At 37.6% G+C, this 14684-nt stretch overlaps 1 protein-coding gene and 1 pseudogene across 1 annotated transcript; both read left to right on the top strand.

The window, feature by feature from the left end:
* The first annotated feature begins 6923 nt into the window (after positions 1-6923).
* On the top strand, positions 6924-9947 carry LOC112757454 (uncharacterized). Its single transcript, XM_025806037.2, has 8 exons — positions 6924-7029; positions 7197-7310; positions 7982-8077; positions 8476-8652; positions 8735-8841; positions 9170-9254; positions 9449-9513; positions 9885-9947. Exons 1-8 carry the CDS (start codon positions 6924-6926, stop codon positions 9945-9947), a joined length of 813 nt encoding a protein of 270 aa, XP_025661822.2.
* Positions 9948-10363: 416 nt separating this feature from the next.
* Positions 10364-11741, top strand: LOC112757453 (uncharacterized; annotated as a pseudogene).
* Positions 11742-14684: the final 2943 nt, after the last annotated feature.

Here is a 14684-nt window from a genome sequence, read left to right as displayed (position 1 = left end):
ACATTCATTCTAGACAATTTTAGTTTTTAGATCTAGTTTTACTCCTCCTCTAGGTTTTTCTCTCTACACATTCATAGTTTTTAGGATTTTTATTTCTATTGCTTTTTGCATTGGGATATTGAGAAGAGTTATTACCTGATCAAGACTTCGTCATTCTAGTTCGTTTTCTTTACTTGGATTTACTCTTCCATGTCCTTTAATTTACTTAATTTTACTATTGGATTATTTTAGAATTTATTGATACAAGAAGTACTTTTATTTTTAATTGATTCCTTTGAGTTTTATTTATCATGTCTTTCTTTAATTCCCTTTCCTATGTTATGAGTTCTACATTCACAATGAGCGAGTAGTTCCCTAACTTGATGGGGAGTTGATTGAAAGGAACCCTTGAGTTGGGGTGCTTAAAGGAAATTGTAATTGGGTTTATTGTTGGAATGCTCTCTAGTCACTGACACTTTGAGCGGATTGGAACTTGTGAATAGAAACAGCATTCCAACTTGTTTGACTTTCCCTTACTTAGTAAGGGATAACTAAACAGAACAAACTTCAATTATCAATTAATCTTAAGAGTACTGCAACAAGAATAGGGCTTCCAACTAATCTAGTCCCAGTCAAGGCTTTTATTTAAATTATTTAATTTCTCTAATTTAAATTCCTGTTTATTCAACTCAAACCCTTTTTGAAAACATCTGATTAATAAAATAGCACATCTTTTTGCAACTCGTTGGGAGACGACCTGGGATTCATACTCCTAGTATTTTAATTTTAATTTTTGTGACAACCCTTCTAAATTGATAAGCGGATTTCTGGTTGGTTAAGAACTATACTTGCAACGCATATCTTATAACAATTCTTGACTCGCCAATTTTTGTCACGTCAAACCACCCAAACTTTGGGTGGGGAAATCAACAAGATCAAGACCAAGATCAGAGACGCCACAACCCCAACAACAATGCAGCTCACCAACATTCCACACAGAGATCATATCAGCACCCACCTAGCAACACATCTCAACATCCATACCAAATCCAAAATGGCCCTTCTCATCCCTCCAATCTCAACTTATCATCATCCGAAGATAGACTCTCAAGAATTGAGACTCTACTTGAAGGCATATATAAGGAACTCCAAGATAACAAGGTGTTCAAGGAGGAGGTGCGAGCCAATATCAAGAACCAGAGAGACACCATCAAGAGGCTGGAATTTCAAGTGGGATACCTCTCTGAAAAGATTTCCAAACCTACTGATAGCTTCCCAAGTGACACAGAGAAAAACTCGAGAGGTGAAGCAAAGAAAGTAAGATGGGAAGATTGCAAGATGGTCACTATAAGTGATAAGGGGACTGAGGAAGAGCTGAACAAACTATTAGAACAACCTGGAGATACCTCAACAGAGAAACAAGAAGAGGGTCATCAAGGAACCAAAACTACACAGAAGGAGATTCTGAACCTCCATGCACCCTTTCCCCAAAGACTCAAGGGTGGTGTAGAAAAAAGAGTATACTCAAAGTTCCTTGATATGTTTGCATCTCTCCATGTAAACATACCATTCATCAAGGCCCTCCAACAAATGCCCTCATACATTAAGTATATGAAGGAGTTGCTGACTAGGAAAAGCTCACTCAAAGGAGGGCAAACAATAGTGATGAATAAGAAGTGCAGTGCTCTCATTCAACCAGAGTTGCCTACAAAAAGGAAGGACCCAGGGAGTTTTCACATCCCCTGTGCCATAGGAGACACACTGATTGATAAGGGACTCTGTGATCTGGGAGCAAGCATTAATTTAATGCCTCTATCTCTCATGAAGAAGTTGCAGATCAATAAACTAATGCACAGACGTAGTCATCAGGCTGGCTGACAAAACTCAAAAACAAGCAGTAGGAGTGGTGGAAAACGTGTTAGTGAAGGTTGAGAACTACTTTCTTCCCACAGACTTTGTCATATTGGAAATGGAAGAGAGTCACCTTCACCCAATCATATTGGGAAGACCATTCCTAGCTACAGCTAGAGCGCTCATAGATGTGGAGCGAGGAGAGCTAATACTGAGGATACATGATGAACAACTCGCCTTCAATGTCTTCAAACCCTCACAAGAAGCAGATCAGGAAAACAAGGAACCAAGGAGAGAGCACGATAAAGCACTGGTGGAAGAAACAAGCATTGAAGCACAAGCTGTACACCTGGGAATCCCTTTGGTTGATGAGCAAGACAGTCAGAAGTTGTCACAGCTAAAGAAAAACCAGGAGGAACCTAAACCACCAGAGTCATATGAGACCAGCAACAAAATTTCATTGGAAAAAAAGGCCACAAAGAGCATGGCAACATCAAAAGAAACAAGGAAGAAGGCACCAAGGAGATGGAGGAACAAGAATATCCCTACAGAGGATTTCTCTCCAAGGGATAAAGTGATCTCAGCTTATTTCCCAGTTATCCCACCTCATCTCCCCACTATCCCATCTCAGCTACCTAAAGTTTTCACCATCAACAGAATTCTCTCCCTAGAACATGTGGAGATCCTTGATGAAGTCAATGGAGATAGGTTTACTGCGAGGGGGGAAGATCTGAAGCATTACCAACCACCCTGACAAAGGCAGAACGTCAAGCTAGTGACGCTAAAGAAGCACTTCATGGGAGGTAACCCATGTTTTATATGTCTTTAGAGTAGTTAATAATGCAAGGTTCATGGATTCCAAATCAACTTTGACATATACTTGAATGAATTTTTTTTTTCAACATATAGTGAACAACAAGTTTGGTATTCAAGGCACACTAAGAGGACATAAATATCATGTCACTCTTAGCACCTTGAACAAATATTTTTACACCACATTGCCACAAACTAAGTTTGGTGTCACCAATGTTGCATACATGGACAGTTAAATAGTCAGTTGGTTTGTATTCATGAATAGCACTTACTCTTTAGAAACGAAAACTTTAAAAAGTAGTTATCCCACTCTTTAAATTTTGCCGCCACTATCCACAAGTTTATTAATCACATTTCCTTTATTTTGTAGGAAAATTGATGGGACAATTGAAGGAAGAGTTTGGCCACTTCAAAAGAAGAGGATTATACACATGTCTTCCAGGGGAATGCATTGGGAAATGTTACCATGCAACATTGGAAGAATGACACGCTTGGAAATCGAACCAACCCCATCATAAAGTTGATGATCCTTGTGCTCATCCCATGCTAAACCCCATCCGTTCATCATACACCCACTCCATCAATCCACACCTTTCATTCACTCACCACTTCCTTATATAAGTGATTCTTATTCTGTATCCCCTTCACATTCCAACCCCATTCTCTATACTTTCCACTTTCGACACCCAACTCCTGTTACCCCATCAAAAGAACTCTCACCCACTCCCTTAACTACACCCCATCTCAACTGGCCAAAGTTCATCATTAACCAATAATTCTCAACACCTTCACATCTCAAAAGGCACTTATGGCATCATCAAGCTCTAAAAGAAGAAAGGGGAAGGAGCCTATGGAGCAACGCCCTTTCAATGAGAAGAAATTTGGAACCTTTCACCATGCATTGCAATTCAGGTGGATGGTTGATAAGGAGATCATATATGAGCTAGGCTTTCAAGTCAGAAAAACTGAGTGCCCCGAAATCACAGAGAATGTGGAAAAGAGAAGATGGGAGCTCCTTACTGATCCAGTCATAAAAGTAAATGCAACTCTTGTAAGAGAGTTTTATGCAAATGCAGTCAGGTATGATAAGGCAGATGACTCCTATATAAGCTTTGTGAGAGGGGTGACCGTGGACTTCAGCCCCATGAGCATCATGAGGGCGTTAAAGCTACGAACCATACCATTTGCAGAAGAAAGCTATCACTCCAAAATAGATGGTAGCCCCAATCATGACCAGATTATGCAAGATATTTGTGTGCAAGGAGCTGATTGGGTACGAGATCCTCAGGGGAAACCCAAGTTCATCAAGAGAGGGGACCTCACCCCTAAAGCAAAGGGGTGGTTTGAAATTGTAAGGAGATCCATCCTTCCTGCCGAGAATAACTCAGAGGTGAATCTTAAGAGAGTAACAATGGTGCAATGTATACTTAAAGGGGGAGAGATCAAGGTTCATGAACTCATAGCCCAAGGTGTTAGGAAGATGGCTGAGAAAAGCGATTCTGGAGGAAGGTTAGGCTACCCCAGCACTATTTTCCGTCTGTGTGACAGGGCTGGGGTGGTGTTCGAGGATGAGGACCCCGAGTGGATAAAAGTGGGAATCCCAACTACTGTTCGACGGATGCATGCTGTTGCATCTCCCCTACCTCAATGAAAGCCAAGAAAGAGGCCAGCCCATCAAGTGGTAGAAGGACAAAACCTAGAGGAGCAAGCCCCTTTGGACATGCACCAACTACAGAAAGTCATTGATGGCTTATCTAGACAATACTTGGAAAATCAAGGGGCACAAAAAGAGCTTCAACTACAGTTGATGGACCGTCAAGAAGAATCACTATCTAGATGGATGAATCAACAGGGGAAGTGGCAAAAGCAATTGATGGAGCAGCAACTGGAACAAGAGAAACAATGGGGTGAATCCTTCCACAGGTTGGAACAAAGGCAGGATCAATAACAAGAAGCCATTCAAAAGCTAATCAACATCCAAGTACATCAAGGTGCACACATACATGAAATACATCGGAAACAATTAGAACAGGCAGAACTCTTCGACGAATACAGGGCGTTCTCAGAAGGAGTTTACATGAACGAGACTGGACATCATGTGAACACTCAAGCCAGGCTCGGATACTTAGTTGGACAACTGCTTATACTGCATCCGGGAATCGCAAGATATGAAGAAGTGAAGGATAAGTTAGCGCGAGAAGAAAGAGAGAGGGTAGAAAAGAGTCATGAATGAGTAAGGAAGGCACTTGAGGATTGGAAGAAAGCCAGACTAGCACGGATACAAGGAAACACAAGTGAACACAAAGAGGACAAACAAGAGGGAGAGCATGAGCACCCCCATGAGTAAAAGGTGGTGGAATTCCCTCATTGTCCTATCTTTTTCAAGTTTTAAACAAGGAAAATCATGTATGAAATAGAACATGTTTTCATGGTAGTTTAGGATTTTCAATTCTGCCTTTAAGTTTGCATTGCTTAGGTCTATGCTTGCTAGTCTAATGTCACTGCTGCATTTTCACCTTGCTCACTTGTATGCTTGTCCTTTGAATTTAAATAAAAAAAGAGATGTTATGAAAGACCAGAGTGATGTTCAATTTGTGGAGTAAGTTCTTAAGCTTGTGGTGTAGTCATTACTTAGCTAAGTTGGTTCACCAACAAGGTAGGAAGGCAACTATCTGTCCTGAATCATATACTTGAAACAAAACCCATGAGACTAGCTAAATAACAAGATCCTAATAAAGAAAAAGAGTAAGAAATAAGGCTAGGCACCAAGGGTTGAATCTTGAGGCATATGTCTGTGGTGCTCCTGTGTAAAGGATATGCTTGGATGAATAAGCTCTCAAGGGTGCCTTATCACTTGGTAACTTGGGTTAACTAACCCGGGATTATCAGCTGAAAGTCCACTATCAAGAGTAACCTTTGCTACAGAACACTTAGTAACCCAGAGAGGTGCTGGACACCAAGGTCTCAAGTAAGAAAATAACAAACCATGTGCCTGTGGTGTGTATGTATAGGGGAAAGAGACTTGAGGGAGTAAGTCTGTAGGGGTGTCTTAACACTCAGCACCTTGGACCAACTGGTTCGGGAGTGCTGGCTGAAAGCTTATCTTAAAGAGTCGCCCCCTCACAAAGCACCTAGTCTAAGAACACAATTAAACCTTGAAAAGACAAAGGGATCAATGAATAAAAGTCTCAAAGGGTGCAATCAAGTGAGTATTCCAGGGCATGATAAAGGTCTGAAAGCCAGTGAAGGAATGAACCTAAGTTGCTATGCATGAAACCCTCACTACAAGAAAAATACCCATTCAGTCACACTTTTTTTAAGCTACATTTGAAAAGCGTAGCCTATTCATAGAATAGGCTACGCTTTTCTCCGTGTTGCCTTTTTATAAGAGAAAAGGATACACAATTGTGGCATCATTTAAAAAGTGTAGCCTTAGATATTATAGAAATCATTTATAAAGCATAGCCGTAGGTTGATATCTATAGATTCACTTCTCCTATTAAAGGAGACGCTTTTAGAGAGTAACCTATTTATTAAGTTTTAGGTGCATTTTAAAAGTGATGCCTAATGTATCTAGAGCCAAAAACTTCACACTTAGTGAATTTTTTCAACTTTTTTCCGTGCACACACAGTCAGCTCACATTTTTTCCCTCTTAACTTAGTGAAATTTTGACCCATTCCCTCCAAAGCTCGTCATCACCGTTTCGGAGAAGAAAACCCTTTCAGAGAAGATCCAAAGCACAAAGAAAACCCTCCATCGTGAATATACTTAGCAAAATTGCGAATGCAACGTAACACTCATCACCCTTGTTAACTTTTCCCTTCTTCTTTGCGCCACTCATCACCCCAAATCAGAGAAAGGGTCCGCCATCACCACACCACTCACCTCCAGGAAGACTCTGCACTCACTCATCTTCACCACTCACCACGCCGTCACTCATCTTCACCGCACCGTCGCTTCTCTTCGCTGTGTGCTCACATCAGGAAGACGCTGCGCTCAACTGAAAGCCTCTCTTCATTTGCTCACCATTGTCGAGAAGGTATGCATCCACCTTCATTTGGTTTCTGAAATTTGAGAATGTAGGGTTCCGATTTTAGGGTTTCAATTTGGGGTTTAGTAAGATAATCTGTGAACTCATGAATTGATTTTGATTTTGTGTTGCAGTGTAGGAGAACTCATTCTTCTAGGTCCGTTCACAACAAGCCCTAGGTTTGTTCGTCTATTGTCTTTTCTTGCAATTTTGTGTATCAAGTAGCGGAGAAGATATGATTTTTATAAAATGGTCATATTGGAATCGCATTTCTTCCTCTTCCGTTGTTTTCTCCTCCTAGCTTCTGCCGCATGTTCTCTTTCCCACCCTTCTCTCCTCGATGTTCACCCTCTAGGTACCGCCTCCGACATGCAATTTGCTTCGAACACATTAAAGTTTGAAACTTTCTCAATTGGGTGTGCAACCCAACTCAAAGTTTGAAAACCCATTTTGGAGTTCTTTGTAAATTTCTTTCCTTTCTTTTTTTGAGACTTAAATTGCTTTTTTCTTTTGGTGGTGTAGATGAGAAACATTACAGCTCCGAGGTAATCAAGTGCAAGGATGGATCAAAATCCTTCTCCAAAGATCGTCTCAATGATAATTTCTGCGATCGCCCTGATGGCACTGATGAACCAGGTGTGGCAGATGATGAAAATTTATGATTTTTGTTATTCCTTATTTGTTGGCCTTTCTTAGTTGCAGGATATGTATATATAAATTTAAAATAAAAAATGCTAATAGTATATCAAAAATCAGCTACTAAAATCAGCCACCAATGTATTTGTGTATATATACATGTGTGGTTTAATTTATTTTCAATATGTATTTGTATTCTACCATGTATTTTATACAGATGGCTGATTTTTATGGTTGATTTTGGTGCTAGTGTATAAATACATGTATGGTTTAATAGTATATGTGTATTCCAACATGTATTTTATACTTGACTTTGGTGGCTAATTTTGATGCACACGTAGCATAGTCGATTTAAATTATATACTTCTATTGTATACTTTTCTTTTTAAAAAAGAAAGGAAACAGCCTGTATTATTTGGAACACATATGGGAAATTTGACAAGGAATTCCTTGTTTGCACTAAAATATTTACTCTTTGATCTTTTGCAAAATGTGGATTCAATGTATGTACTTCTTTTGGCTGTTAGTGTCACAATTTTCTTACTGTTTGATTTATGAATACTCATATAGAGATATGCTAGCAGATGCACCTCTATGCCAAATTCATGAGGTGTTTTTTTCTAATAATTTATTTGTAACTTGTTTGGAGGTTTTTATGCATTTAACTGCAGGAACTTCAGCTTTCTCCGCCGGAAAATTTTATTGCAGAAACCTGGGAAGCAAGCCACAATTTATATTCTCTTCTTATGTTAATGATCTTTTCTGTGGTAAGCAATTTCGTCTGGACTGTGTATTTCTTTTTCATGTTTATCTCTCTAAGTTGCTCTTTCAAGTCTATTTATTATATCGCTTCGCACACGTCTTTGGCATTTTGCCAAGTGAAAGGAATTTGATAACCAGTGTCTCCCTTTAACAATGAATTGTTTGAAATCTTTTCCTAATCTCCTCACTTTCAACTATACAATTTGGAGATGGAATAGATAAGCCTAAACTAATAAATAAACTTTTGCTTGCCTTCGTTGCATTATTTCTTAAATTATAAGATTTTAAGGTCATAAAGTTATTAGTGTCTTCAAATTCTATGCCCTTTTGTGGACTCTATGTTTTTAGCCGTTTTGCTTGGCTTTCAAATTTATATCCAAATTTTGATTCAATATTACTGTAGATTGTTGTGATGGGAGTGATGAATATGATGGATACATTCGGTGCCTCAACACTTGTGTAATGGGTGGGAATGCCAAAATTGGCAATTACAATTCAAAACTGAGTCAGCAGGCTTCTTTTGCTGGAAAAGTGACCAAAGATGAAGTGAAGTACGAGGACTTGGTTCATAATCTTATGAGTAAGATCGTATCCAATAGTGTATTCATGTGTTTTAAAACTCATAGGTGAGTATGAATTGAAACTTGATATTGATGGCATAGGTTTAAGGTTAGCAATTATTCTACAAGTGGTTCTGCTTGCTTTTATCGTATTTCTATGGCATTTTGGTTGCCGTTCCAGATCTAAAAGGAGGCGTACAATTATTAAGGTGCTCTAATACTATATAGTTGATCAATAATGGTGATTAGATCAACCGAGTAGCATATAGTTCTTCATCTTCACATGTTTTTTGAGCCATGGCCCATGCCAAAGCAGAAAGAAAGTGTGAAATTCCCAAGTCTCAACATCTTAATTCCCTTGAAATTTTGCCGAACTTCATACCATTTTTCTTTCTTTTCATGTTTATTGGCTTAACGAACACAGGTAGTCTACTATGCTTTCTGTTTTTTTTATATGTCCATTTTCAAGTGATTGTTATTTGTTAAGGCATTTGTAAGATGATAAGAATTATAGTTTTTCCCCTACCTCTAACTTAGAGTTCAATTTTCAGTGGAAGATATGCTGACTTTGCAAGGCAATTAACATCACGCAGCTTTGGTGTCTATGCAATGGACTGGATAGGTAACTTTTAAGGCTCATTTTTCATTAGGTCCCTTGAGATCCTGATTTATATGCATGGGAATCAACATAATTATATAGTTTTCTTTTGTAGTATATGATTATATATTTATATGTATATTTAACCCCTTTCTTTGGATCGTCTGTCCTTACCCTTTTTTCTGATGAGTCTGGAGTTATTTGTTCACTTGTTACAGGTCATGGAGGGAGTGATGGATTGCATGGGTATGTACCATCTCTTGATCATGTGGTTGCAGATGTAGTAAGTATAAAATAATGCCTCATTCACCATCTTTTCACTGTCGCCATTCATCACCGCGCTCACCAAGTAAGCATTCTGTGCCTCATTCTTTTCTTCTCGCTCATTCTCTTACTCGCTCTCTCTCACTCGCCCTCTCTGTGCAGTGTCAAAGAAACTGTGTGCTCTCTAGTGACCTCTTCTCTGCTCTGCTATGAAGCATCAAGGTTTTCGATGAGGCAAAGCATCGATCCCTAACAAGCGAGGTAAGCGCCCGATGATGATGATGGTTCTATAAAATTTGGGAGGTTTTGGGTTTTGGTTTTAGGGTTTTAATTGGGGGTTTTAGCTTCCGTATTCTGCGTTGTTTATTTGGTGGCTGCCATGAGCTTTAGATTGTTTTGATCACTCTCTCTGGCTCTTTGATCTCAATAGGAAACGCAGCGTTTGCTCAGTGAGCCAAGTAGCTTGTCATTTCTCAGCTCCATTATTGTGGTTGCATGCATAATTTGAAGTTTCCCTTCTTGTGTGTATTTGAGTAGGCACACCCATCTCAATAAACTTGCTCATTCTGGTAAACTTTTTTTTTTATTTTCCCCACTTAAATCACCTCAAGTTAAGATATTTCTGGTGCTTTTTCCAATTTTAATCTGTACCCCGTACTGGGTATTTCAATTTGATTCATTTATTTATTTTTCTTATATTAATATAATAATAATAATAGTTTTTTTTATTATGGTTATGAAATCTGGGTTCTGATTTTTTGGTCTTCTGAAGGATATGTGTGCGTGTGTGGCTTTTTTTCCCTTTTTTCTGAATTACTTAAAATGCATAAGTTAGCTTGGATCTGTCTTTTGGTTGGTCATCCTAATAAATGGGGTTGCTTGGTGGTTTAGTATTGAGGGTTGTTCTACCTGCTCTGTTTAACTGTTTTGAGGGTACGGTTTATAATATTAGGAGTATGTACGGTCTATTCCAAAGAAATTTCCTTATTATGATTTTTCCCATGAAATTTTCTAACTCCAGTTTCTTTTCACTGGTTTAGGTGGATACCTTTTTTAATTATGATAATTTATCAAAGGGAATCGTCTTTACTACAGATCGGCCGTATCAACCAGGTGAGCAGGTAAACATAGATTGAAAGATTGGAATTTGTTATCTAGGATAAAGTTAGCACAAAGCAAACAAGTTCCAAACAAAATGATAAGCTATTAATTGATTAAAGCTTTATTTGATCATGATATTTTTCACTAGTATGACATCATCGGAGTAGTTTAAGCGTTAAGTCCAAAGATTAGATTTGACTGCTTGTATCATACTACCTAGGTGTTCATTTCATATGAAAAAAATCAAATGGGGAGCTTCTATTATCGTATGGGTTTGTTCCAAGGGAAGGCGCCAATCCTTGTGATTCAGTTGAGTTGTCAGTGTCACTCAAAAAATCTGATCAATCCTACAAGGAGAAATTAGAACTCTTGAAGAAATATGGATTATCAGGGTGAGTACCTAGAACTCCAAAATTTTACCACCATTATGGTTGAAGTTCCTTCTTTTTCAATAAGATATTTCCAAAACAATTTTAGTTTGATCCGTAGTTATTTGACATTTTCTAATTTACATAATAGCTTTTCCCATGACAAAGTAACGTCCAAAATATCCATTTTTGAACTGTGGAACACTAATGAAAAATAACTAAATGTACTATCATTTTTTTAAGCAAATTCGTTATTTTTTAGAATTTTATTTATTTACTGATATAGCTTCTGTTTTCATAATGGCCATAAGCCCATAACCTTTTGTTTCTTACTCTCTCTTGATGACTTTATATTATCTGATATGCCTTTAAGATATCATTCCGATGAATACTTTTAACTTTAATTGTTACCAACTTATTTTGTTCTATTTTTGGTCAGATCTCAATGTTTTCCAATACAGATTACTGGTTGGCCATTGGAGTTAATGGCTTATGCTTATTTAGCTGTTAGTCCTCCAAGCATGATAGTGCGATTTGAAGAAGTATGAACTAAACTAACTTTTCTGATATTGTTGTTGTAGAACTCAACTAGTGATTCTTTTGACAGATGGCTGCAGCAGCATCAAATAAAAGTATCGCCAAGAAAGATTCGAGATATCCTGAAATAGAGGAGCAGGCATTGTGCGAATCCAGTATATTAAAATATAACAATTTCTTACAGGCAAGAAACCTTTTGATGCCTTCATCTCTTACTTTTAGAACGGATCATAGCTTTTGAGAACCTTGTGTTTCTTTGGTGATAAATCGAGTTAAAATTAAGATAAAAAAAAAGGTGATTTCTTTGGTGGTCTTTTTATAATTATGAATGGCATTATGAATATTTTTTAACTACTTTTCTATATAATTATGCAGGGTAACAATGAAGATTAAGCTTACTATTATTGTGGTTTATTGGCTAAGATAGAGTGCTATTAGAATTTTTACATGTGTGGTTGACTAATGATTTTTATTAGAAGATACTTTTATTGGCTAAGTGATATTATGGTTTTGATATGGCTATGTTTACTTTAGTTTGAGATGTATGAATTTTTACAGTTAACTTCATTCTTGTACTTTTGGATCAATATTATAAATATATTTTGGTTAGATATAATTTTTATTATATAAAGAAATTATTTAGTATAATTATGTATTTATTTTTATTTTGTAATATTCAACTCATTTAAATAAAAATATAGAATTATTATACATGTAATCATATTAACTATTATGTTGTATTAATAATTATTAGATAATTATATATATATATATATATATATATATATATATATATATATATATATAGAAAAAAAAGACCTAAGGCTACACTTATATACAGTAGCTATAGTATACAAAAAAAAAAACGAGACCTAAGGCTACACTTATATACAGTAGCTATAGTATTCAAAAAAAAAAAAAGAGGGACCTAAGGTTACGCTTATAAAAAGTAGCTATGGTATACAATGTGGCTACGCTTTACAAGTGATGCAGTAGTGTTGAAAAGCGTAGCCTATTCTGGAAAAATGAAAGCTGAAAAGCGTAGCCTTTGGTCCTAGACAGCATCACTTGAAAAGCGTAGCCTATTCTCAAAGGCCAAAAGCATAGCCCTTGGTACAGAAAAGCGTAGCCTTTGAGAATAGGCAACGGCCGAATAGGAATCACTCCAAAAAGCGTAGCCGTAGCCCAAAAAGCATAGCCGTAGCCTAAGGCATCATTTTTTTTCACTTTTGGCTACACTTTTCAAGTGTACCTGAATGGGTATTTTTCTTGTAGTGCCCATAAAACCAAGGACATGACTTCCACAATAATGACTCATTTCTCTTGTCATTTCATTCATCATTCTCATGTTTCAATACTTGCTTAGGGACAAGCAAGCTTTAAGTTTAGAGTTGTGATGCCAGGGTATTTTGGCCAGTTTCACTAACCTTTTCTTTACTGTTTTAGGGTAGTTTCATGCATTTTCTTAGGAAATAAGCAAGTTTTGGGTAGATAATCACTTACATCTTGATTCAAGCAAACATTATGAATTTTACATGATTTTATGAGAATTATGCATGAATTGAATGATAAAATAGATGATGCATAATCTCATAACTTGGATTAGAGCTTTGATGCATTTTATTTGCTTGATTTTAGGACAAAGGAAGCAAGGAAGAGCCACGTGAGCAGCCACGTTAATCTAATTAACGTGACCACTAACATGGAATGAGAATGAACTTACAACGTTAATGAGAAAAGTGATCGCCAATAACGTTTTCGAAGCCATCATAGCCCACGTTAATTGCCACGTTAACTACATTAACGTGGTAGTTAACGTGGAGGAAAAGGGAGCTCCAGCGTTAGTGGTAAAAGTGAATACCACTAACGCTCTAAATTGGCAATTGGCCATGTTAAGAGTCACGTTAATTTAGCTAACGTGAACTCTAACGTGGAAGGGGAAAATAATGCCAGTGTTAGTGACACTCACCTTTGTCACTAACGTTGGAGTAAGCCAACATTGCCCACGTTAGTGGTCACGTTAAGACCACTAACGTGAAGAGTAACGTGGAGCCAAGCATGATGAGCCAACATTAGTGACACTCACCTTTGTCACTAACGTTGGAGATGGCAATCATCAACACGTTAAGAGCCACGTTAACTAAGTTAACGTGAACTCTAACGTGGGAAGGTGAGGCGTTTGGAGCGTTAGTGACAAAGGTAAGTGTCACTAACGCTCTCGAGGCTAAAGCATGGCCACGTTAAGAGCCACGTTAGTTATACTAACGTGAACTCTAACGTGAGGAAAGGATGGGCTAAGAGTAACGTTATTGGCAAAGGTGAACGCCAATAACGCTTGCGATGGACCAAGAGGCAACGTTAGTGGTCACGTTAGTGCCACTAACGTTGAAGTTAATGTGAATCATTTTTGGGTTGGAACGTTAGTGAAAAAGGTGATCGTCACTAACGTTCTCGAACCCACATTTTCACTTAACGTTAACACCACTAACGTCCTAGCTAAAGTCCATGCCTACTTCACACTTTCTCTGCACGTAAAGCTGAGCCCATTGAAGATTCCAAACTTCAACTCGAGATCCAAAGGCCCATATCCAAGACTTGAAGAGCCAACTAGAAGATCAGAAGAGTAGTATAGATAGGAGTAGTTTTGAACTAGAGAAAAGGCTTTTGGAATTTGGAGAACTACTCTCTATATAATTTTACTTTCTCTGCAACTTCTAGTTTTACTTTTAGAATGTATTCTCCATCTTTGCTTTCTATTCCCAGAGCTATGAACAACTAAACCCCTTTCATTGGGTTAGGGAGCTCTGTTGTAATTTGATAGATCAATAATAGTTTTCATTATTCTTCTTCTTTCTTTTCTCTTGATTTTACTAAAAAGCTTTCAATCTTCATCCAATTGGGTAGTTGTCTTGGAAAAGAAGCTATTCATACTTGGATCTCTTCGGAACCTTGGAAGAGGAATGAAGAGATCATGCTAGAAATGCTTTCTCATGTTGGACCAAATTGGGGTTTGGACGGATATGGTGACATATAATCCTCCCAATACTTTGATTTGAAAATACATGTGGTATAATCAGTGACCATACTTCATCTCTTCTCATGAGCAATTAGACCAAGGAATTGGCTATTGATCAAGATTTGAGATATTGAATTACCAAGGAATTGGAATTCAATCACTTAAGAT

This window comes from Arachis hypogaea, chromosome 16 (genome assembly GCF_003086295.3).
Source record: "Arachis hypogaea cultivar Tifrunner chromosome 16, arahy.Tifrunner.gnm2.J5K5, whole genome shotgun sequence".
Lineage (NCBI taxonomy): Eukaryota > Viridiplantae > Streptophyta > Magnoliopsida > Fabales > Fabaceae > Arachis > Arachis hypogaea.
This window is presented reverse-complemented; position numbering and strand designations above follow the sequence as displayed.